This window comes from Vidua macroura, chromosome 2 (assembly GCF_024509145.1).
Source record: "Vidua macroura isolate BioBank_ID:100142 chromosome 2, ASM2450914v1, whole genome shotgun sequence".
Taxonomy (NCBI): domain Eukaryota; kingdom Metazoa; phylum Chordata; class Aves; order Passeriformes; family Viduidae; genus Vidua; species Vidua macroura.
Genome location: NC_071572.1, coordinates 112,772,204 through 112,797,896, shown reverse-complemented (window position 1 = coordinate 112,797,896; position 25,693 = coordinate 112,772,204). Strand labels below are relative to the sequence as shown.

Genomic DNA, 25,693 nt, shown 5'->3' with positions numbered 1-25,693 from the left:
CAGAATGAAACTATTGCTTCCCTGAGAGAGGGACGCTCTTTCTGGGATGCAGAAAGAGATGTGGGTGACAAATGAAAAGCACCAGAAGCAGTGGGACGTGAGGGTGACAGCAACAGATGAATAAGTGTGTTACAGGCTGTGCCTCACATGCAGTGTTGGGTTCAGCTGTTCTCCAACTCTGTAACAAATATGTCTGGAAGAAAAAGATCTCATTTATTGTAGGATTTGACTCATCCAATTGGAAGAAGGAAAAGAAGTCTTAGGGTTGGGTGGTTTCTTCTCTGCCTCAGGGCTGCATTTATGACCTGTCAGTGAACCCCAGCCCAGTGGAAGCAGTTTCTGAGTGACAAAAAGATCAGGAAATGGGTTTTGCTCCATCTTCTAGTACAGACAGTGGTGCTTTTCACCTAAATGCAGGAAAGCATCTCTATCCAGTCACAACAAGCAAGAAGAAAGCTTTCACAGGTGTCTCTCATATGGAGGGCATATGAGAACAGCAGTCAGAAAGAGCCCCGGGGCTATGCAAACATGGGCCTTGCCCTGGGTGCTCCAGAGCAGGGAAAGATCTGGGAGTGGCTGCAATAAAAGCATGTTAGAAATACTTTGCCCTGGTTTCCTTCTCATAACTGTCAGCAGTTGTAAATGAAATAATCCCCAAGAGAACAGAAGCCACCCCTGCCATGTCACAGAGGAAGAGGTGAAAACACAGGTCACTAATGAACTGTGGGAGCCCATAGAACAACCTGGTCATTGAGAGCATGCAGAAAGGTGGAAGTTTAGGCTAAAAGCAGATCCCTGTGCCAACTGTCCCATGGCACCCTGTGTAATTACCTGAATTGTCACCCCAGGTTCTTAGGGCAGTGACAACTCAACCTTTTGGGTCCCAACACTGTTATTTTCTAAGGGACTCTTGTTCACTACTAGTCAAGGATGTGGCAGTGCTCAGCTTCGGACCTAGCGCAGGGGGCCATGTGCTCTTCCTGTCTAAAAAAGTGGGTGTTCACGAGTTGCAACTCAAGGTGCAATCTAGAAATCCCTTGCTCTCTCCCTTATACATTACACTTCCTTATAGATATAACTTGGACAAAGATATGGCAGAATGAGGACCCAAAGTTTGCTAGGTGGCAACTTTTCAGATGAATCCTCTCCAGGGAACAGTGACTCACTCAGCTTTCAGAAGCAAACCTTCGCTACCACATGCAGCAAGCCCCTCATGGAGAAAGCCCTCCTCCTCCTTCCTCCCTACTGCACCACCTTCCTCTTTGCCATGGGAGCACCTCTGAGCAGCACTTCCTTCCTTGCCATTTACCATTTTCCCAAATGATTTCCGCAAATGATGGAAATCATAGAAATTCATTTCATTAAAAAAGAAACAAAAACAAAACCTCAAATCAACAAAGCCAAACGCAGAACCCACACCAACTGTTAGGAGAAAGCAGGTGTTTTTAACCATGGATTCGGGCAGACATGAAGGTCACCTATGGCAGAGCAGACATAAATGTCCAGCTCAATTCTGGGAATAACAAAGACCTGCCCACCAGGCAATGATAAGATATGATGAATTAAGGACAAGTCAGAGGGAATTCAGTGCAAAAAGAAACACCTGCCCTGTGCCTGCATGCTTCCCCAGGGCACAGAGGGATTTCTGTTTTATTCAACTCTCAGCTGTTCCTGTGCTCCAGAGGCAGGAGTTGGAGTTCTTGAAGAAAGGTGTCTACTACCTTACTGATTTTTAAAAAATACTAAGAGCTTTTCTTCCTTTGTTTCTTTCAACCACTGTTTGCTTCTCTAGGTTTTTCTATTTTCAGGGATGAAAAACATGAACAGGTTTTGATTCCCTAGCACAAAATGTCACTTTTCTGTGGATTTGGATCGAGGCAAGTTATTTTAGTTTTCCTGATCCTTGAAATTTGACAATATCAGTTTGTTAGTTTAGCCTGAATCCTTAAGACTGCTGATGCACTTGTAGTATCTGTTTATCTGTCTCCCTCTGTACATTCTGAACTGTCAAAGGGTGTCAGTCACGCTGAAGGAGGGCTCAGGAAAAAAAAAATAAAGCATCTTTCTAAACTCCATAGCAATATACAAGTAGGTGAAGAAGAGGGAAGCAAGGAACAGAGAGCAGAGTTTTGCTCTAAGCCATCCTGTGCAGCAGCTTCCCAGAGCCAATCAGCTCCAGCACACATCACCTCTTGCTCAGTGGGGAATGTCCTGGATGACAGGGAATGAGGGGTTATTGTGGCATGTAAGGAAGCCAAAGAGACTACCATGGAATCCAGATGTTGTTATTTTTGCTGAGTGCAGCAATTATTCTCTTCCTAGTTCTGGTGTCTGCTCACGCCCTCATTGTGGAAGCACCTGAGAAGCAAATCCAAGTGGCAAGAGGAAGAAACGCTACCCTGCGCTGTAATTTTAAAACAAACTCAGCTGCTGACAGAGGAGACCTGGTTGTCTGGAAGAAAATCAATAGCAAGGTAAACTGAGCTGCATAAAGAAACAGAGAGGGCATCCAAGAAGGGGCAGGAGATGGAAGCTGTGAGTGGGAATGGATGTTGGAAGAAAAAGACTTCTTCCAGACTTTTTTTTAATTCCAGAACTGTGCAAACAGAAATGCTGAGTCTAGATGCAATTTATCCCAAATCCACTGCATAACACTAGGCAAGCCCCCACCCTTCTTCCTCCTCTCTCTTGGTCTTACAACTGTTTACTGAGGATACATCACTGTATGTACTGTGGGGTTTACATCTATTAAAACATGTGAAACACTCAGATAGTTTCTAAAAATATATGTATATATATAAACGTGTATGTCTAATACACATATCTTTGATACTATTTAAAAAGTTTGAAGTTGATGATAACAGTACATGGAGAGATTCTTGAGGTCTCCTATATGCATTTCAAGTATTGGAAGGTTAAGAAACTTTTAAAGTTCTCCTTGACTGCTTAGGAATTAGTGAGAGGGGAAGCAGCCTTTGGAGATCGCCTTGCAAGAATTGCCAAGGGTTTCTTCTCTGGATATCTTTGCTGGGAGAGTCTGTGTAACCATAGGGCATTTTGACTGACATGGGTCTCAGACAAGTCTCATGCTGTCCTCTCCTCATGGTGAGGAAAGGTGAATAAACCCCAGCAAAAAAAATCAGTTGTCTCTGATTTCAGATAAGGTGTGAGAAGGGGATTCCAGATAGAAACAGAGAACCTTTTGAATTTCTACGTTTTTCTTGGCTTTTTCCCAAATTGCTGCAGTTTAAGGTCCTCTTTTCCAAGCTGCTCCTTAAGAGTGGGCTGATTAACGGAGTTAGATGGCAGACTCACACAGAAGAAACCGAGGCTGATGCTGTCCCCTCGCTCTGAGCCAGGTTGACGCTGTGTCGCGGTACTTCGATGGGCTGGTGCAGTATGGGGAGGGCTACGACCACCGCATCCAGTTCATCGGCGACGTTGACAGCGGGGACATCAGCATCGCCATCAGTGCCGTGACCATGGAGGACAACGGGACCTACGTCTGCAGCGTCCGCCTCCGGGACGACCCCCCCCGCCAGTCCGCGCTCCAGGATCTCTTCGTCCTCGGTGAGCTGACACAGGCAGTGCCACAGCCCTGGCAGACACACCTGCCCTTCCTCTAATGTCCACATTGGTTTAAACAACAGATTTTCTAATAGCAAAAAAAAAAAAAAAAAAAAAAAAATTGTCATCCCCAATTCCACCTTTGGCGTTTTCCTACTCCTATGGAAGGACGCTGGGATGCGTAGAACATGTAACTCCCTCAGACAGCTGGCTGTAGAAAACAGCCTTTAGAGCTGTACAGCTCACTTTCCTAATAACCCAGGCATCATTACAGGGCTTTCCTCATCCCCCCTGTGGCCTGTCATACTCCAGTTATCAAAGGATGGGTCACCTAACACTATCAGGCATATCCCAAAAAGCATCTTGCAATTCCTTCTTGGCTTTCCAGTGCCAAAAAGGGAGAAACAAATCAGATCCAAACTCACTTTTACTTCCCTTAAGAAGGTGGCAGGTGCAAGACCAGCCTCTGCTCGCAAGAATAAAACCCACAGATGCAAATGGGCTGAAAGAAGAAACTGCTTCTGATTAATACAATTCCTCTTTTCTTCCTTCAGTTGCACCATCGAAGCCCGAGTGCAAGATTCTGGGGACACCAGAATATGGACAGACAATCAACCTGACCTGTGCTTCTCACGAGGGCTCCCCAACACCCAGATACACCTGGAAAAGCTTCAATGTGCAAAATGAACCCCGTTTGCTACCATACACAGAAGGTATGGGAAATCCAAAGACATCAAGGCATTGAGGTCTCTGCAATTGAGGGCTGGAAAGATTTTAAAATGCAAATACAAAAACACTCTTAAGGCTTATTCTAGGATGTTCTCTGAACAGGAGTTTGAAAAGTTGTCCTTTTTGATACAAGACATGCTCAGGAGTAACTTAACAGGGGGAAAAGGACTCTTGCCTGAAGTAAGAATGGTCAGAAAGACTTAAACTTCATCTCTCCCCTAGTAAGAAAGCTGCATGGCTCTGGAAGCAGCCAGAAAGAATTATTTCTCAATTGCTGGGAGTAAGGCATAACATGAGGAACAACAGTGAGTTTTCTAACTGTCTTTGCATCCCAGCTTGCTTGACAACAAGCAGATCTGTTTCTAAACTGAAGGAAACAAAAGCTGGCTCTGGAAGCTTTCTTCCAGAGATGACCCCTCACCAAGAGGAAGGGGGTATGAGAAAGTTACACCATTGCTACTTTGAGCACGAAAAAGGCTTCTGGCTCTTTAGGACCGACACACAGGCCCTAATATTTTATTTATTTTCATTTTAAGTTAGAATCTAGAAGGAAAAAGGAGCTGAATTTCCAGAACAGGACCTTGACAGAACTATTTATACAGAAATGAGGGTTTAATACTCTTTTAAGTGTACCAGTGACAGAGGACTCAGATTTATTTCATTAAACAACTTTTTTTTTTTTTCCTGGCCTGTCCAGCTTCAGGAAGACTAAGTGTCTGTACCTACCCTTTCTGGTTTAAGGGAAGTAAACTAAAGATGATGAGACTCCACAGGATATTCCACACTCACAGCTGATTCTTGCATAAAATATGTATCACCAGGGGCAGGAACTTTATTCATTTCACTGGCCACTAAGCGGTGCCAGCGCATCACGCACAGCCCTGAGCACAGTGGGACTTGTCACAGCAGCAGCTTCTACTGTCACCCTGTTCTTCCTGGGACAGGAATCTCTGCTGGCCCATTCCCACCTCATTTCTGCTTTCATCGGAGCACCCATGGCCAAGCCCTGTGCCGACTGTCCCCAGGTGCCCCAGGCTGGCTGGGTGCCCTGTTGTCACTACAGGTAATTGCCTTCTGTGCTAAGCAAGTCCCACTGCTGCAAAGCATGCAGAACCCCCTCAGGAGACACTTCAGAGCTCACAGTACCTGACCCACATTTTCCCCCATTTCACTCAATCACTTTTGCTTTATCAGAAGCATTTAAATTCCACTTCTAGACTGAGATTTTGAGAGCTACAAACATCACACAACCCCCCCCCAAAAAAAAAAAAAAAAAAACCAAAAAAAAACACACACAAAAACCAAAAAAAAAGGGGAGACAACTAAATACAAGGAGTATGTAGAGACTGCAAGAAAATAAAAACTAAAAATCAAGCAAGCATAACGGCCTGTCATTTCTCAGTTTGCATGCTCTTCTACTATCTGGCACTAGGTGCCAGCAAATCCTAAATATAAAAAAGTGAGATCCCCGGGAAACAGGAAAGTCATTAGAAAGTATTCAGTCTTTTACTTTCAGAGCAGGGATCTGGACCTCTCTCACAAGCAAAAAGCATGGACTACACATACCCGTATCAGCTGGAGATGTAACAAACAGACTGACTGCCTGAGCAGACAGAGCTGAGCTCCAGCCTGTGGTTCTGAGCTGTGTGAGGCTGGACAGAAAGCATCAGCATCACTGCTGTCAATAGAGTTCTTCTTTGTTTATTTACACAGCCTGTGTGGCTTCTCCCAGAGTAGAAAACTTTTCTCCCCACTGCTAAATAACTGATATCTGAACTCCTAAGAGGTTCAGGACTGTAGAGCTTTCTCTTGTTGAACAAGTTAATTCATCAAGATGGCCACTTCTCAGAGCCAGGTCCTGATTTGGGCATCTGACATTTCTCAAAATCCAACGCCAAAAAAAAAAAAAAGCTTTCCCTAAGCACTGACACTTCTCTGCCCTCCACCTACAATTTTCTTTCTAAAAGGAATGTTCAAATACCACATGTTCTCTGTAATCAAAACAGCACACTTCTGTTTTTCCTCCCACAAATCACTCTAAAACCTCAGGATGAGCATGGCAGCTCCCAAGCAAGACAGAGCAATCCATCAGCTTTAATAACCTCTCATCACTCCAGCCACCCTGGGCTGGAACTGGAGGGCTGCTGTTGCCACTTCCTTGCTTTAATTCTTATCTTTTTTGGCCTGATTTGTGTTTCACAACAGGGCAACAAATAACTCTGAAGAACATCTCAGCAGACACCTCTGGCTTTTACATCTGCACTGCGACAAATGTTGTGGGAACGGAGTTTTGCAACATGACAGTCAGCGTTGTGCCACGTAAGAGATGGGGCTGCCCTGGGGAAGAGAAGTACCAGAGAGAACATCTTAGCTCAGAGTCAAAGCATTAAAGGAGGGGAATGTTATCATCTGGTTTCTGCACACCTTTAAGAGAGACTCTCTCCAGTGGTTTACGTGCTGGTAGAGCACTCACTAACTCATTGGGTTAGTCCAAAAATTACACAAAAGCTCTGTAGAGTCAGACAGCACTGAATTTGCAATGTCTGAAACGAAACTTTATAGACAAAGAGCAGGTGCTCAGATCCAGGGGCTCCTCCCTGTCAGTAGCTAACTGCTCCTGTACTACCCAGTAGAGAATTATTTCCAGTTGCTGTAGTCGAACAAATGTGGTTTCCACATTTGTTTGGTGGGGGGGGGGGGGGGGTTTGAAGAGCAGTGATTGTGCTGATCCCCTTAGACATCGTTCCCCCTGCTAACTCCTCCCTTCCCACGCAGCATCCATGAACATAGCTCTGTATGCTGGCATCATTGGGGGAGTTGTTGCTGCCATTGTGGTGATTGGGATCATTGCCTATTGCTGCTGCTGCCGGGAAAGCAAGGACACTGACTATGAGATGACGTGAGTACCTCTCCCTGCAGCAGTGAACAGAACAGATGAAGGGCTCTCCTTTTCTCTCCAGCATCAACAGATGGAGTGGAAAGCTAGGGAGAAAAAAAATCTAGGAAAGCATGCACTGCTTTCTCCTTTCAGTGTCCACCCCAGTGGTTCCCATCTCTCCTCATGGGAGATGCCCAGGAGTCCCAGACACCTTTGTGTCTCTGGGTAGAACCAAATTATTCAAACCTTGGATGTGAATTAGCACACACGCTATGAAAAAACACCAAGTAGCTCCCACCCTTCTTGCATCACCAGCAAGACTGAAGTAATGGATTTCAGCTGGGTGCAGTTCTAGATCAGCTTAGAGCAGTTTAAAAGTATCCTAACACAAAATCTCTTCAGCGAGGTTGCTGGCTGGTTTTGATTAACATCTCTACTCCTGAACAATGTTTTAGGGTGCAAGAAGACAGAAATGAACCCTCCAGGCAGATGCCAACACGGCATGAAAGCATAGAGGAGGATGTGGAAAATGAATGAATGAAGAAACCACTGCCATCTCCAGGATCTGCTGAGGCACAGACATAACTGTAGAAAAGAAATCAATCCCTCTTTCTTACTGCAAGAAGTTGAATTATAAAATGAAAGCCAAAGGCTCTGCCTTCAAGTTCTGAGAGAGAACATTCTTGCTTCCCTGGAAAGAAGTGCTTGATGTACAGTGAGCACTAACACACACTCTCATAACAGAAAAATACATGTGGAGCACTGCTGCACCCAGTCATCCAAAAACAAGCAGTCTTCCAGACTTCCAACTTTCTGAAAAAAGAAACCAGTCAGGTCTATTTGGAGAACAGAGGAACAGAGCTGCTGATGTATCCCCAGATCCACAAAAGGTTTGAAAGTCACCAACTGCATTTCATCAAGGAAGGGTGGTCTTGCTTACAGAGTCATGCAAATGTCACAGCTTTCACCATTGTCCAACAGAGAAACAGTTTTTATGGAGGTTGAAGCAAGATGATTTTTAAAGACATTTTATTAAATGTGTTTTTTGTATGTATTATACATGCACATATAAATAAATATATGGAAAAAAAAACATCGATGACCACTGAGTCTCCTATTTGGGACAACAGTGCATAATAATGTCACAGATAAGGTAGGAACTTAGATGGGCAGCTGATAAGAACTAGAAACACTCTAGTAGCCTATTTACTGTCAGACTCCTGAATTTCTGAGTTCTAGCTCCCAGAGCTCCTAATTTCATTACATTACTTTTTCCTGCTGACTGTTGCATGGGCAAGTCAGAAATAGTCCATTGCTCCTGCTGCTTCTGAAAAAATGACAACGTGAGAGCATGTACATGACAAGTACATCCTTAATTTAAAAAAAGGTGGGGGGGAGTGGAAGGAAAAAGGAAAAATAACTTTTTGTTCAAAACTGTAACAATTTAATCAGAAGCGCTGCATTTTATGTGCAAGATGTGTGCAAACGTGGAGGGAAATGCTACCACTGGTATCTTTGGAAGAGAATGGACTGTCCATCCCCAAGGACTATCAATGGGTATTCAAGCTAATTAAAAGCTTTTTTTTTTTTTTTAAGATACTTTTGCAGTAAACTATTTATCCTTTCAAAACTCCTTACTGCATCTTCAACTTTGGGAGTTTCAGCAATGCCTCCCACATACACTTTACCCCCAAACAGTTACTGTAATATCTAAAATTTAACTTCAAAGAAAAACCATCCATCCTCCCACACATGACCAATATTTTCTAGATATCAAACTATGAAAACCACCCTACCAGAACTGTAATTCTGGCTTGCTTTCTGGCTGCCTTTGTTTTACATAATACTTAAAATACAATTACTCATTTGTAGTAATAACAATTGCAAAGACCAGCAACAGGAGTTTTTTACAAAGAACACACAAATCCAAATCTCTCTGGCAATGGATAACCTGAAATGCAGGACATTCTGAGGACCTATTCTCATGATGCATGAGAAAACTTTGCAAAAATGGATGGCTAAAAAAAACCATTGCACAGAGAAGCTGAAGGCAGATTAAAAAAATTGGTGCATAGCTCAGAAGCAGAGCTGGTATGTATTCCAGTCTCATTGTAACAAGCAAGGATAGTGTGAATTATCTAATTACCATTGTAACACATTTCTACTGTGAAACAAAAGCTATTTCTTTTATAAATGTTACAGACATTAGTCAGCACAACCTGTTTCCTCCACCAGGAGTAGAGAGGGATAACAGTGTGGATTCTCAAAGATCTTAACTGGAAAGTCCAGCAAAAGGACTTGAAAGTTATCAGCAAAATAATGCCAGAATACAGCCAGAAACTGGCAGCAGCCACTAAACAAACCATTGTAACACTCTGCTACCTGTCCCACACTCTTCACTTTCAGGATAGGTGAAGCTGAATTGCTGTTTGTCAGCTGAAGTCTGCAAGTAACACTTGCACAATGGTCATTTTAGGCATGAAGGAAAATACAGATCAGCAGTAAGCAACTACACTAAGTTGTCTAAAGAAACTAGCCACAAAATACCCCCAAACATTTACAAACATTTACAAAATGACCCCCAAACAGAATTTAATTCTCTGCAAGCAGATTCCATAAGAACTAGCAGAGGAAAAGCAAGTGTGTCCAACTTGACAACATTTAAAACAGAACTACTTCAAGTTCTGCAATGCTAAGCTCACTTCTGCACTGAGAAATCAACTAAGCGATAGCACATGGCTGAGATAACTCATTGCTGTATCATTTTTTACCTTTTTTAAAATACCTTGGAAGTAGTGCATTTATTAGAATGCTTTAGGTGTTTTTCCTCAACCAGTTTGTTCTACTCCATCAGCCAGGAATACACATATTCTAACTCATGCCTTATTCCAGGGTTTTCCTGTGACTGAATTCATTTCTTGCCTGTCTTGTATGTCTTTTGAAAAAGGAATAACTCCAAGAGTTACCTCTAGTATAGCCACAACCTTATGCAAAATTAAACCAGCAATAATGAATTTGGAAGATAAATTAAGCTAGTGATACTTATCTAATTCCAAAGATTTAACGTATCTATACTAAACTTCAATAACCACTTCCCTCAAAATGCAGGAAGGAGGGAGAAAATGTATGACCAGGTAGAAAAGTAAATTCCTATTTTATTCTTTACACAGCAAACAGCAAACTACTATTTAGTTATGTTCAGCTTTATTCACAAACTTATCACAGAACTCAAACAGGCTGGTCAAGCACGATTTAGCATTGGCAAATCCATGCTGACTCTTTCCAGTCCCCCACTTCTACTTCGTGTACCCAAGAACACATTCCAAGAGGGCTTAGTCCATGATTTTTCCAAGGAGTGCAGTGGAACTGAGCAGCCCAGGCTCTCCTAGAGCACCCTTCTGACAGATGGGTGCAGTATTTGCCTCCCATTGCTGTGGACTCCCTGGGCTCTGTGACCTTCCAAAGGTGAGTGAACGGCCTCGAAATGTGTCAGTCAGTCTCCTCAGCATCCTGGGATGCAGCACATCTGCCTCGAGGAACTGCACGGGTCTGCAACTCCCACTGCTGCTGTTCTCCTGCCTGAACCCTTCCTGAGAACAGATCTGCTTTCCAAACAACATCCCTACAGCCCTGGCCAGTGTTTATGGATTCTTCCTTTGTAGCCCACACCTGCTTCTCCCTCCCTTACACTGCACCAGGATGCAGCCACAAGATCCCTGTGAAGACAAGAGAGTCTTCCCAATCAACCTCCCTGCATTCCTGCATTGCTTGTGTTTGGGAGACACTGTCCTTAATGAACTGCCAAGCCTTAAAGCTCCTTTACCCCACAGAGCTGGCACCAGGGATTCTACCCCTCCCCATTTCCCACACAACCACCAAGAACTGCTCTCACTGCCTTCTCCACTCCTCTTAGGATCTTGGGAAGTATTTCCAGTATTACAGACACACAAAAGCTGGTGCTGCCACAGCCCACTTGAAGATTCAATACAGAGCACAATTCACAACTTGTCAGGAAGACAGGAGTTAATTATCTCACCATCCTTGTTGCTAGAGCAACTGCACTCCTTTTCTGTTTATTTGTACCAACTGTTCCAGGAAAGACACCGAGGCAATGTTCTGGCTGATGAGGTTCACAATACAATGATCAAACCTCCAAGATTAATTCTTGATGTGTTGGAGCTACTACTAAATTTATTGCAGCCCAATATAAGGGAATTTGTAACTTCTGCTGCGCTTCACCTGTTCACTAGGGATTGAAGGGAATTATTTGAAAATGGGAGAGAAGTTTAATGGGAACCTCTAAGACAGAACCATGGAAAAGTGAGGGAACAGAGATAATACAGGGTTAGATTAATAGAAGTGTTTGCCAATTTCTTCATTTTACTAAATCATTGCAATGAAATTTACTGGCTGGCCACTCTGGGGTGTCAGTGAGGGATGATAATCCTGCAGAAGTCATCAAGAGGGCAGAAACTAGATAACAAACTTGTTTTTCTCCTGCTCCACCACAGTACATTTACTCTGCCAAAAGGAATGATGTTATTAAAGTCTTTGCAGTCAGCTGCAGCTACTTCTATCTATCAACCAGAAAATAAACCCAGTTTCACACATATACTTGAGTGACTTCACTTTTGGGCAAAGCTTGAAATCCTTGCTAGCAGAAAGGGTTAGAACTTTTTAATTCAACTAACAGGTCCAAAAGCACAGTCTCTCTCTGAAAATTATGCTGATTTAAAAAAAAAAAAAAACTTATCAAAAAAGAAAAAACACAACTATTTTACAAGAAAATCAAACAGGGTTTCCTAGAATAGAGGTTTTCATTCACTCAAAACAAGTACTTATTCAGGAGAGTCTGACCTTCAGCACACCACCACTTGACTGTGACAGCTCAAGAGCCAGAATCCCTGAAATGGCAGCAAGTTTCCTAATAGGGAATGACTCAGTGTGGACCTCACTCTAGGCAGCTGGCACAGGACACACCCCATGGAACGAGAATCAGCTGTCGCTGTTTGATCCAGGATCACAGCACTGCCTCCTCCACAGTGACACCTGGCAGATCCTCCACACAGAAGATCCCCCAAATTGCTGCCTTGCTTCTTTTAGGATTTGGATGAGTGACCTATTGCTAAGGACACAATAAAGATCCATCTTACCTTAGACACAGCAAACACTCTCTGTTAACATTTATATAACATATAACAGTTATAATGAAAGTTAGTGTACTCATTCTAATGGCACAAATCTTATGCTTTTCACTACAAAAAAACCCCTCTAGAGTTGTTGGTTATTACTGTAAGACAGTTACTGCCCCAGTTAACAGCCCACTCCCTACAGCACATAATTAGATCTCCTTCTTATGTGCTATTTTAATTTACAGGTGGTAAGGTACAGATATGCCACGGAATCCTAATGGCATTTTTCCACTTCTGCTCACATTCTTTATCTCAGTCCTGATATGTAATACATTAAGCTTAGTAAAAAAATGTTCTTAGGTTTATGTACTTAACACTGAATAAGTATTTTAACAATACTTTTTAATGAATTCTCTCCTACATAAGAACCAAAACAAACTTTTATTACAACAGTGAACTCTGAAAATACTTCAAAAACAATAGTTCTGTACATTATGAAATATCAATGCAGCAATGGCTGTCAGTTAAGGAACCTGGACAACTCTACACAAATGCAGAAAAGCCTTTAGCACTACTTGATAGACACTGTCAGTCTGTTACAACATTCCCAGGTGCTTCACTGGTAAATGTCAGCATTACAGCTTTAATGTCCCTTATTTGGTGAAAATCTGCAGGTAGGACAGCAGCCTCCAAGGAAGGAAATACAGAATCAATTGAGGAAATTCAGTGATAAAGGTGAACAGTTAGGTAAGAATAGAAATACTTCAGTGATCCTAAAACACTGGAAGAAAGGGTTCAACTGGTCTTACAGCAGCTGTAACAGGTTTCCAACTAAACCAGCACTTGGCCTTTTCTGACACACTGATCAGCATGTTCAAATAAACCTCTTATTTTGGCTGCATTTGGGGTTTTGCTTGCATTTTTTTTTGTTGGATTTTTTCCTTATTCAAGGGAACGAACCACCTCATCTTGAGTTTCAGTACCTACAAGGAATGAAATCTTCACAAGAGTTAGTTGCTATGGAAATAGTATTTCAAAACTGGACATCTGTTGGTACAAAATCTAGGAACAACTTAACAAAATAAGCTCTTATTTCTCAGAATCACTTGCTTAGGAGACACATGGACTAAGCACAAGGCTCAGACAGACAACGTTTTGGGGATTAGTCCAAGCACTACCTCCATAAAAAGGAACATCTAAGTTCCCTAGAAAATACCGAGACAGTGTCCCACTTTCTTATGTGCTTTCAAATAATTACGACTGGTATCTACCCAGCCTGGCTAAACTCTTGTGAAATGTATCAGTTTGAATTTGATACTCTTTCCAAAAAAAAAAAAACACCAAAAAAAAAAACCCACCACTAACAAACAACCCCGTAACATCTACACTTCTCTTCAGTCTCTAAGTTTGAGGGACATGCATTTCTTAAAAAGAAAACTGACGCAAATTAAAAAAAAATAAAAAAATCTATGCTGTACTTGTCCCTAATGTATATAATACAGCCTGTCCCTCTAAGAACATAAACAGATAGATAAATTTGCCACAGTATTTCTTTCAAGACATTTTATATAAAATCTGCTTTTTTTGCCTTGAAAGACCACTCTATTTTTCATGGCTAAAACTGATATATTACAGCAAACTTTTGGGACTACTGACTTTTAATTAATTCCCCTAGGGCAACCCTTCACACCTCTCTGCATCAGTTTTTGAAGCAAGACTGTTACACACTGAAATTCCATCTTCCACATGCAGGAGATGGGAAGGTTATTAAAAAAAGAAATAAAGCAAAAAGTTTAAGTTGTTTACACATTGGTCACTAAAGAATTCTTCTAATTCAATTATATTGATTAATCAATCTTCAATTTGCACTCTATTCATTAAGAAATACAACTAGTACAGCATGCAGTTTTAAAGATGTGACTGTCAGGTCCCTTCAAAGTAAGTCTTCCTGTGATAATGAACAAGATTCTTTAAATCCACTCAATAGTTTTATCATTCTAACAAGAACTTCAACTGTCAAGGTTTGCAGAGAAGATGAGAAACTGCAGTCTGGAGAAACTACTAGTTATCTTAGGGAAACAAAGAAAATTAGAATTTACAGCTGTCCTGGATGTGAAAGAGATTTTCAATTACTGAAAGACTTGGATAGATCAGATGCACTTCTCAGCAATCGAATAACTCCTCTTCCTTGTACAACACTTGCTCCACAAGGGGAGGTCTTCACACCACATGGAGCATCACCTATTAAATTAAATACAGTTTGCACATCAAATCAGCCTTTAAAGCTCACATGAATTAATGGAATTGTTCTTCATGCTGTGGAGCTGAACCTATTCAACACCTCTGATACAAGAGTCAGGCAGGTTGTGTCCTCCACAAGCACCAAGACCATAAGGTCATGATTTCCAGGTGGAACAGAGTTTAACCCGGCATGAATCTTATGCATAAGATATCAAGCTGCAAACTCAGAATTCTTATTTATTTTGCAAACCTGTTTCTGTTCCTCTGAAGGTTAGCCATGAAATGCCCAGATGAACTGAGCTCAGAGGCCTTCTAGTAAAAAAAATCCTTTCTGCAAAAAGCGACTTTAAAAGAGAAGACTTTTAACTGACTTGTGACAGAGCATTTGCAACAAGGACCAGCTCAGTCTGTACATACAATGATTTAAGGGCTGGAGAGTATTTTAAAAATGGCCCTGCTTCAAAGCACCTGGGCATGGGAATGGCTCCATGTAACAGAAAAGCATAAGTCAGAGAGCAACATTTCTAAGAAAAATTGAATTTTGAGAGATGTTTTTGACCCTAAGATTCTGTCCAGTAAGAAAAGGTCAGCTCTTCCTGCTTGAGTCTTCAGAAATTCAGTGAAATGAAATCCACACACAATAATAAGCACAGCTCACACAGAGCTGTACACCACTTACAGGCAACATCTAAGCCCAGAAATTTGAAAAAGTAATAACTGGGTTAAGTTTAAAGAGCTCTTTCAGCTTAAAAAATGTGTAAGTTTCAAACTCACAATTAGAAGGGACAAAGTATCGATCCTCTCTTGGAGAACCTGAAGGTTTGTCACATCCAGAACTCTCAGCTTTCATTTTCTGTATGAAAAAAATACATATTCAAAGTAAGGTACATGTATCTGCTAACATGAAACATACACCGTTATCCATCAGACCTATGAATCATGGTCAAAATCCTGCAAGTTCATCAGTCTGCCCAACACATGTCACAGAGGACAGCATCCAAAGATGAAACAGCTCATGTTAAATTGGCAACTGGAAATAAATCAGGGTATCAATTGAAAAAAATCTGACCTGGGTATGTCCAGCATCCAGTTTCACAATCCTGGTATTTGTGCTTTGATCACAATCAGAGTCTTGCAGAGGGAGGTGAGCTGCTGTTAGTGGGACTCCATAAACACTAGCAAAGGATTTACTGATGCAGTAACTAGACCAAGAAAAAAAGGAAAACAAGAAAGGTCTGACTAAGAGGGCTGGAATGCTGATGTGTGGAAGCACAGCATTTTATGTTCTTCAGCTGGCAAACAGAAGTAGCCAAAGCCTGAGATGCATGGAACAGATACCAGAGGGCAGAAGGACTTTATGCCAGCATCCCTGCATCCTTCCAAGACCACCAGTCTGCTGTGCAACTACATATGAAATAAAAACAAACTGCTTCCCCACATTATCAAATGCAGCACTTAGAAGTGTGAAAAGCAACTTTTTTTTTGGGGGGGGGGGCATAGCAGTCCATGATGAGGTTTTTGAATGAAAGACTATTTATTATTGTCTCTCTAAGTGCTACTACTTCTGCCAACAGAGATCATAAGTGGCGTTTCCTTGTTTCCAAACGATTTACTTTTCCTTTCTCCCCAAAAAGATTACAGAATCTTATGTATATACATTATATGTCAGGCAGTATAGAAGTTTCCAAAGTAGAGATATGCCAGAGCATACTGAGAATACCTCTGAAGTCAAACAGTGAAGTCTAATGTAATTAACACTTTTGTCACCATTGAAGTGCTAACAAAATAAAAGCCATCATTCTGGAGTCAACTCCTCAAGCAATACTCACCTCATTTTCTTACAGGATGCCAGAGCACAACAGATGATATCATTCTCCTCATGCCACTTGCACCTATATGAAATGAAGCTCAGGCTTACTTCAGAAGCACCTACATTGTTAATCAACGAGAACAGTTGGTCTGGCCAGAACAGGAACAAATATTAAAAATGGTATCTTTTCGTTGCAGTGACCATGCAGTACCTTTAAAATTTCACAGAGCTCAATAGCTTTGCCCTAAGTAGTTTATGCAGAGCTTAAAGGTCTGCTTATCAGGCAATCTGCTTCATGCTGAGGTGGGGGGCAGGGAGAAAAGAGAACCCTAAGAGACAAATGGAATTTAAACCATTTGAACTATTTCAAGCTTCCCATTAATGTGAAATAGCTCCTCATAGCATAAACATCCTCACTTTCCTCTCCAAATGTGTCTTTTACAGTGCATTCTTCCATCCTCCTTAAGGTCCCCCTCTAGGGTGAAGACATTAATGGGAACAGAAAACTGCCTGACTATAAAAAAAGACAAAGTGACAACGATGAACTCAATGGATCTTAAAATCCATATTCCAAGCAGACTTCCAGGAATAATTTACAGTTTTTTTTAATCTACTGAAATTTAAGACAGAATTATTGGTTCTTTTCTTAAATTAGTAGAAGAAGCACTAGGGTCTATTTCTAAATTAACTGCATACTCACCCAGTATGCTCCCGCAGCACTGCAAGCAATTATCACTTTTTGTATCAACACAGAAGAATCTGAAAGCAGGCACATTTACACAAAGAGCCACCCAACCCACCTGGTATTACTGGAGAAATCCCACAGGCAGACATCCAGTTTTCTGTACACCCAGATCTTGGATGGCTCCTTTTGGTATTTCTTCTGGTACAGTTTCATTATCAGGTCTTCTACTGCAAAAAGCTCCCAGTGGCTCTCAATGCCTGCAGTTCAGTGAAAATCCAGGCCAGGAGAACAGGAGTCACTGAATATCCTGCTCAGCTCATTTCTCAGTCAGTCCCTGTTCACTGCCCAGCCTCTTATCATAGCATCAAAGCACAAAGATATTCCACCAGTGGTTTTAATAAAACCTGGCTTCCTGGAAAGTGGTGGGAGAAAGGAAGAGGAAGGAGCATGCAAAGGAGTTCTAGCTATCAGAACCAGCTTTTATGAAAACTTTGAGACATGCTTTTCAGACAAATACAGCTGTCCATGATTACATGGCCCTTATTTCTGGGGGTAGGAGGGGAAAAGGATGGACAAAAATGATCCATTTTCTACCTGTTATGCTGGCCATTCGACCAAGACACCAGTTAATTCGGAATCTGTCATTAGACTGGAGGAAAAAAGATTTCTGTCATCTCAAAGGAGTACAGTACAGAATTCTGACACTTCCATGACTTCTGTCCAGGTCTGAAAAAGCCACCTCCAAACCAAAATTGTTTGTGGCACTGAATGCAACCTCCCTGATGACTATCTTGAAGAAGACCCAAATGCAAACTTCTTCAGAGCACTGTATTTATGGTTGGAGCCCAGTATCTTGTCCCTCCCTACTTTTTAAGGATTAAGATTAGGTTTGAATTGAATTGAAACATAATAGACTTGTTATGAAATTTAAACACCTCTGAATCCTAACATTTTGTTCTGTTGCCTGGAAAATGAAACTTGAGCAAAAATTTAAGACACGTGTTATTCTCATGGGGAAAAGAGTCACGAAAACGTAAAAATATCCTTTCAAAAAAGCAGGATTTATGACTATTATTTGAGCACATCCAATTTAAGTCAAATCTTAGGAGCCCTTAACCAAAGTCATAACAATGTCAGAGAACAAAAGACCCTGTTCATCAGTAGATTAGAGCCAGAAGTGCAGGCTGAAAATAAAAAGGCAGAAAATTAGGTCTCTGCTTTATAAAAAGGTTGGCTTCTAGAGGCCATTTCTTCCTGCGTGGAACTGGGACACTTTGGCAAAAAGTGTCTTTCCCCACTTATATGCACGCTGATTAGGTTTTAGAGTGAACTGCCTCCTTAGTCATCCAACAGAAGTGAAAGCAGAAGTGGAGATTTAGAGCTTTGACCTTGGCCATACCCTGCAGAAGAAGCGAGGCTGAGCACCTCTGGCTGGCTGGGCAAACTCAACAAGTTCCCGTAGGACAACTGAGTAACAAGATCGAGGAAGGTGAAATCCAGATATAGGGATCTTATGGGTTTCATCACCTAATGAAGGGGGGAAGGGGGACAGGGGAAAAAAAGAACAACAAAACAACAACAAAAAAAACCACAAAACTGTGAGAAGTCCAGTTTCCTTAAGAGATACAGTTCCATCCTCCTTTTTATCCTTCTGTGTATATATATGCATGCACACAAACACACACACTCCTCTCCACAGACAGGGTCTGTGTTTAAGCTACCAAAGCCTTGCTTCTGTCAGCAGCTCTGGGCTGTGAGCAAACACTCACACTCCTGCTCCTTTTAAAAGGCCATTATCCAAGTATTAGACATAGGAAAACACTGGCCAAGTTTGTTCCCTCTGTACACAAGGAGAGGAAGCGTCCTAATAGAAACAAACTGGAGTCTATAAATATTACTGAGAGTCACAAAGGAAACAGGCAGGCCAAGCCAGACAAAACAATGGTGTAGATATTTTAATTTTGTTAATATAGGCCAAGCTGCTAAACATAACTTTTAAATATAAAGTAGTATCTTTTGAGTTACCCTGTTGTTAATTAGCACTTTATGCTGAAGATACACACAAAGACTATCAAGACTTACAAAATATTTGGACAGAGGTGAGATAAGCTGAGTCTAAAACTGCACACCTTTGCACACCATTCTTTTTCTCCATTAATACTCACTGGCAGCCTGGCAGTGGTACCGAAAACCACGTGGTGGTACTTCTGCAAAAGAGAGGAGAAAGCACAATCATCATCTAACACCACCAAGGAGAGATCCTTAACTCTCCACTATACACCACAGCTTTACATACAGAAAGGAACAGCTTCATCTTCCCTTGTAAAAGGACCACAACTATTTTTGGAAAAGTTATTTTCAGTTCTATGCATTTAAAAAAACAAAGTGCATTGTAGAGTGTGTTTAGGTCCAGCTAAGAGAAACATGCATTGACATGCACAAACAGGTGCAGGTCCTCCTGGAATTATCCTACCCTTTTTGGAGTTACATGAAGTTCTGACACTAGATCTCTTCAGAAACAAGTTCAGCACTGCTCTGATATTTTAAGAAGTCTGACCATTTATAATTTACAAATAAATTAACTTGGCTTAATACCAGAAGTCTAACCTGGGCAGCAGTGACCCCAGAAAGCTTCCCTCTCACCCCAGTACTTCTGACTTTCTTGGAACTCACCTGGATCTATGAAGTGGTGGAAATCAGCCACGATGCCATCTTGTAGGGAGTATCTGACACACCCAATCTCACAGGGAAGGAAGCGCTGCTCGCAGTGGGGCGGCAGCTTCCCGTAGCTGTAAATGTCCAAGAAGTAGAAGATGTCTGCAACCATATCTGAAAGAAAAAGAACAAAACCATCTTCAGACAAGCTACCAGAGGTTACAGAAGCCATGCTGGTCTCCTCTCATCCAGGGAAAGCTTTGGTGAACTTTCTCCTATGAAAAAGGGTGAAAATGGGTGAAGAAGGGCAACAACCAAGCAAAACACACAGATCTTCCTCTGTATCCAAGATGACAAGATAACAACACTTATGCAGAATTCAGGCACACTGGGCACCTTCCAGAGATCCTACTGTGTGTAGAGATGGGGCAAAAACCCCAACAAATACAAGCAACTAAAAAAAGCCAACCTCCAAACCCACATGATGTTAAGAGGCCTGCAATCCAACGGGAGACATTATTCTTTTTCAGGATAGGTCTCTTTGCCCTTTCAGAAAATAAGGTTAGGGAAAAACCAAATCAGTAGCTGCAAAACAGCCTCACAAGCTAAATTTGGCAGCTTACACCACTTAAACGAGTTGGTAGTAATCCTGTGGGGCAAGAAGATGAGAAGTCTGCTAATTAAAAGGATTGCTTCTCCTCCACCAAATGAGCTCCCAAAGAAAGTGGCAAGAATACCCAACACAAATGTTAAGGAACAGATTTATCATTTACTAATTAAAAAGTATCCAACTATGACAAATATTTTACAATACACCTTAATCCTTCTCTTCACGACCGTCACAATACCCTCAGTGAAGTTTAACAGAGCTATTTAATCCTTACTCTTAACTACTGCCCCTCATAAAAAAAGTCCTACTTGCTCTACTAGAGATGTGTAACTGTCTTTACACATAAATAATTTTGTATGCCAGACTTTAGGACATTTAACACCAATTGCCCTAAGCCTGAATGGTCATGCTCCCTTATGTGGGTCTTAAACTGTACGAGCTCAGGAGTCATAGGAAAGACACCTCTCCTACCTTATGAAAAAATGGATATAGCTCCAGGGAACCATACAGAACTTTAACTGAGAAATATTAAGAGCAGCATCATGAAATGTATCTCAATTATCCTTTATCATTCAGCTAAAAGATGAATTGTGCCAACTCAAGCCAGCCAGCATGATCAGCCCAATCAAATCTGCATCACAATGACAAGGGAGCATGACCCCTCACACACAGGGCACTAATAAGCACTTCACTTTTTATGGAGCTACTGTTTCTTGCTCCCCCATAACCATGACAACATGAAACCAGTTCAAGAGACTGAGGTAAAAAGCCTGGAGCTGAGACTTAACCACACAGCAGATACAGCTTATATGAACTGGCTTCCTGACTTACCTTGTAAGCACTACCTTTTATCATTTTTCAGAATAACATAATATTCATTGGGTAGAAGATTACAAATGTGTTCACTACCCAACCCTAATTAGAACAACAATTTGAAGACAGGGTAGAGGTCAGAAAGGTTTCATTTTCTAGAGTTCTTTCAATAAGGAAGCAAGTCAGGATGTTATAAAGGCATTGACAGAGTGCATATTCCCTCTTTTATTCTCCCAATGAGACCAGACCCTTGTTTTATTCAATACCTCTATCATACAAATCTGGAACTTTGATATCTAGCAATTCTTAACCCTTTGAAATCAGCACAAGTATTCTTGTATGCTGAACTTGGATTAGACCTTGTCAACTCATAAATGTAGGACTTGAAAAATTACCTTTTCCTTAAAAACTTCAAAATAACTGTTAAGAAACTGCTAGTGGCTATACTCCCACTGAGCTAAAAAACAGAGGATAGAATTCTTGGAGGTTGGAGGGGGGAACAGTATTTTCCCTAATGTCTCTCTACCTTTTACAGCAGTAGCCCAGTAGTGTAAAACATCTGGCACAGATGGCTTTTAGCAAAATGCAAACAGCCTTTGTACAGGTACCACTGAGAGAACATCCTCAAAGGGCAAGCTCTCATCTACCAGGATCAACTGCCTTAAAATCACCATACCCTGATCACTCTTCCAAGACAGAGCAGAGGCATCTGGCAAAGGAGTAGCACTGGGCATCTTTGTGGTCAGAGGAGCAGGAACTGGATCAGGCACATCAGTCTGGAAAAGATGAGAAAGTTAAAAAAAAAACCAAAAGCACAACAAAAGTCTTCTTGTCCCAAATAAAGTCCTTCACCTCCTTATATCAGAGGAAAATGCAATATCCACTAATAGCTGTGGTTAGGTGGAAAAGTTTAATATATTAAAGTGCCTGTATACTTGCAGGCCAGGAAAGCAAGATTTCTTTTCAGTACCTTTGTCAACCCATTACTGCTTTAAAGAACTACAGCTAAATTTACAAAATGTAATACAAAAAAACCCAAAAAGGAGTATTTTCTTATTATAGAACCACTTGTCACAGGCAAGGAACTCTTCAAACTGGAATTTAAAACTTTTCTCCATGAGTTTTATGAAAAAAGCACCTAGCACATGTGTTAGTTGTCTTTGACTGGGAAACAGGTTCATGATAAGCTGATAAAGCCTTAAGGAAGTCATTGGATTGCTCTGAAAATCCATTCATGAACAATAAGCTTTTAATAGGAAAAGAAACCTGGCAGCCTTACAGAATCTGATCACAAATTGGGAATAACATCCACATCCAAGTAACCCTGACTGCATATAACCATCTCAGCCAAAGTTAGTTGGTTATCAGTTTGAACTATTTAAAACAAAAATGAGGAATTACCCCCATCTAAGCAAGCTTTGGCCACCTCCAAAAGAGGAACGTGGGCTTTCACTACACAAAGTGACTGTGTGCTGGGCTGGGATTAATAAAATGAGACCACATAATCTCATATATCCATATTTGCCTCTTTCTACTGATACAGTAAGGATGGTGATCTTTATTCTGGTAAAGCAATTATTCATTCCTCTCCCTGATCACAATCTTCTAAAATGCTACAACTTGTGGAAGGAAACACAGAAGCCTCCATTTGTGACTTACCTGCCATTTCACTTAGTTCTCTCTGACATGTAAAAATGGAGTTTCACTAATTACACATGCTCAGCCTGCTAAACCACACAAGGATGAGCACATTTTAAACAGCTTCTTCCCAGACACACAGGACCCCAAAACCAGAAAACATTGCTAACACCTCCCTTCTAGTCTAGACTGACTAATTTAACTAATCCATTTTTACTAGTTACTCCAAACTACGACCATCCTGTCATTCCCTCTATCACCACATAAGTGTTTTGAAGTCCTGGAATTTATTCTCACCATTAATTCATTGTCCACAGTCACTATGTAGTAATAGAGCATTAAGAAGTAAATGCAGTATTATTCATTTACTCAGACAGTGACTTTCTTTCCTTGGACACACAAGTTTTTACACTACCAACAAAGACTGAAATGAAATAAAATGAGCTGACACCTCACATAATTCAAACCCTTGAGTAACTCTGCTTCAGAGAAGTGCTGGAGAGGAAAAGAAACAGAAACAAAAGGGACAAGCACCTTTTCAAGGCAGTAAATAGCAGAAATTATCTGTTTTGTACTGTTTCAGACACAACCCCACACACTCAACCCAACTGCCGACTTCTATATTGCTCTCCACACCATCGTTACTACTCTCTCCCTTATCCAACCAACCTAAAAATAATGGCAGGGTGTAATTATTCTATTAGTGCATAGGCCACAACATTTCATTGACCTGGTTCACTACACAGCTCCTCCAGAACAACAAATCAGCTGCCTCTAAGTTGTGCTTTCAGGCCATCAGACAAGAACTGCCTAAACCAATGACACCCACAAAGGAAAACCAACATGAACCGATAACAAGAAGTAACACCAATTTACAGTATATTTTTTTTTAATTAAGTCAGGCTTTGCAAAATACTGTTAAACATAAAGCTAGGGTGTTAGAGAACTAAATTTTTCTTGGTAAATGAGCTGAAAGGAACAAGTTGCGATGGTTTGAAGAGTTATCAAGTATCTTCACCTTCAATTCAAACCAGAACAATTACCTGCATAACCCGTGTAATGGTATGTACTAGTACTGCAGCCATACCCTCCAGAGGCTGGAGGATGAGGAGAGCAGGTGGAACTTGCACAGCATCCTATGGAGCTGAGCACACAGAGCCCGATACCGTTTACTCCTCCTTCTTACTGAGGGCGTTCCATTGTCCATTTACCTCCTTTACTGTCTTCTGAGAGCGTTTCTTTATATTCCATTTACGAGCCTTCTCTGCATACACTGCCTTCTCTTCCTCTGTCAGGGACTTGAAGGAAAATTAGCTGTTATAAAAAGGTTCGTACCGCTTCCCTCTAGCAGTCCCACAAACCAACAAACTCCATGTGTAAGAAATCACTCCTGCACTTCCAAAGGACATTATCGATGGCTGCCAAGACTGACTCAAACACTCCCAGGCGCTTTTTTCCTAATAACGCCGTAAGCCTTGATTAGAAACACCCAGCAAGGCGAAGGTGAAGTACCTCCGAGTGAGGGCAAGCCACAAACAAGAGACCTCCTGGAACTACTCCTGCCGGCCCGGGGATGCCACCACCCCGCCCACGGCACACGAACCAGAGCTGTCCCCGCGCTGAGGGGAGGACGGCCACATCTGAAATGGCGCCGAGCCCACCCTCCAGGAAAGGCCCCGCCGGCATTCCGCCCTCACCTCCCATGCCTGGGAGCAGTAGGGGACGGCGTCCGCCACGTGGGCCACGGGCAGCCCGCGCCGCTCCAGCTGGGGCAGCTGGTCGTGCACGAACCACGAAAAGGCGCTGCGGCAGCCGCCGCGCCGAGCCATGGCCTCGCCGAAGGGCGCTGCCCACACGCGGCCTCATGAGGGGCGGGCGGGGCGGCGCCCGCGCCGTCCGGCGGTGAGGGCGGGCGGGCGGCCCCGGCCGGCTTGGGCCGTGCTCCCGTGTTTGAGCTTTGCCTGCTCCTTACCAGCGGTGAAGGAGAGTTGCCAGTGGGGCAGATTGCGGCCGACAAGCCCCAAGGATCACAGAACCATAGAATGTTAAGGGGTTGGAGTGGGCCTTAGAGATGATGTAGTTCCGCCAGACCAGGTTGCTCAGAGCTCCGTCCAGCCTGGCCTTGAACGCTTTCCAGGGATGGCCAACCTGTTCCCGTGCCTCACCATCCTCACAGCAGGGAATTCCTTTCTAATATCCAAGCTAGGTTTCCTGTCTTTCATAAAATAAAACAAGATACTGTATATTAGTAGAACCCGGTAAGTGGTTAGCACCACTTAGTCAAGGACATTCTGTAGCAAACAAGCGCTGTGGATGAAGTAAATCAAGGTGTTGATGTATATATTGCCAGCTTGGCAAAAGATTTAAAGCCCTTGCATCCTGTAGAATCCTAAAATCAGGATTTTAAAGGAAGAGACCTTTAAGATGAACCAGTCTAACTCAGCACTATCACCATAACCCCTAAACCACAAAACCACCTCATCCAGTGTCAGATCCAGATGCCTCTTAAACATACCTGGATACAGCTGAACTACCTTCATTGCAATACTAAGAATCACGCCTCCAGGTCAAAAAGATCCCTGACTAGGTGAAGATCCTTTCCCTGAGCATGCACAGGAGTCAGGTGGGGCTATGTAACTGTATGGTAATTATTACCAATCATACTTGCGAGGTTACTAGCACAGCGTTTTTGTGTTAAGTAATGGCATGGAAAGCCCAGTGGGCAATGCCTGATTTGTGAAATACCACCAAGCACCCAGGTTTGTGCAACTCCAAAATAAGCAAATCATCAATGTCTCTCTCAAGTGTGTAATTATTGGCTTGTTGCACACCACGTAGGTGAATCTGAATTTTGTGGACAACAACCTCACAACAGGTCCTGATGAGAGTGTGGCATGGCTGCTTTTCTTAAATTTTTTTTTTTTTTTAATGTTCT

At 42.1% G+C, this 25,693-nt stretch overlaps 2 protein-coding genes across 8 annotated transcripts in view; one reads left to right on the top strand and one right to left on the bottom strand.

The window, feature by feature from the left end:
- The window catches only part of GPA33 (glycoprotein A33), a 51,665-nt gene extending 42,906 nt beyond the window's left edge, over positions 1-8,759 (top strand). For all 4 annotated transcript variants that reach the window (XM_053970251.1, XM_053970252.1, XM_053970249.1 and 1 more), the window contains 6 exons: positions 2,323-2,474; positions 3,360-3,570; positions 4,122-4,280; positions 6,502-6,615; positions 7,072-7,195; positions 7,630-8,759. In XM_053970251.1, the coding sequence (XP_053826226.1) occupies positions 2,323-2,474; positions 3,360-3,570; positions 4,122-4,280; positions 6,502-6,615; positions 7,072-7,195; positions 7,630-7,711 (842 nt within the window). In that variant the 3' untranslated portion in view covers positions 7,712-8,759. The remainder of the gene's footprint in view (positions 1-2,322; positions 2,475-3,359; positions 3,571-4,121; positions 4,281-6,501; positions 6,616-7,071; positions 7,196-7,629) is intronic.
- MAEL (maelstrom spermatogenic transposon silencer) lies at positions 3,487-24,587 on the bottom strand. Of its 4 annotated transcripts, none has more exons than XM_053970246.1 (13): positions 24,456-24,587; positions 23,970-24,056; positions 21,797-21,896; positions 19,716-19,871; positions 19,208-19,249; positions 18,442-18,569; positions 17,637-17,691; positions 17,158-17,299; positions 16,377-16,439; positions 15,617-15,749; positions 15,322-15,400; positions 14,406-14,547; positions 12,727-13,289 (listed from the first exon to the last, which is right to left on the bottom strand). In XM_053970246.1, exons 1-12 carry the CDS (start codon positions 24,585-24,587, stop codon positions 14,432-14,434), a joined length of 1,233 nt encoding a protein of 410 aa, XP_053826221.1. In that variant the 3' UTR covers positions 12,727-13,289; positions 14,406-14,431. The 4 variants fall into 4 exon arrangements, with proteins under 4 accessions (XP_053826222.1, XP_053826221.1, XP_053826220.1 ...); XM_053970245.1 differs by having other exon boundaries at positions 14,440-14,547; XM_053970247.1 differs by lacking the exons at positions 12,727-13,289; positions 14,406-14,547 and adding an exon at positions 3,487-3,655.
- Positions 24,588-25,693: the final 1,106 nt, after the last annotated feature.

Coding starts and splice junctions, on each gene's coding strand:
- MAEL (XM_053970245.1), bottom strand. CDS start 24,587: ATGGCTCGGCGCGGCGGCTGCCGCAGCGCCTTTTCGTGGTTCGTGCAC. Junction 18,570..19,207: donor GTACCACTGCCAGGCTGCCA/GTGAGTATTAAT, acceptor CCCCTTCATTAG/GTGATGAAACCCATAAGATC. Junction 17,692..18,441: donor AGCCTCGCTTCTTCTGCAGG/GTATGGCCAAGG, acceptor TTTTTCCTCCAG/TCTAATGACAGATTCCGAAT.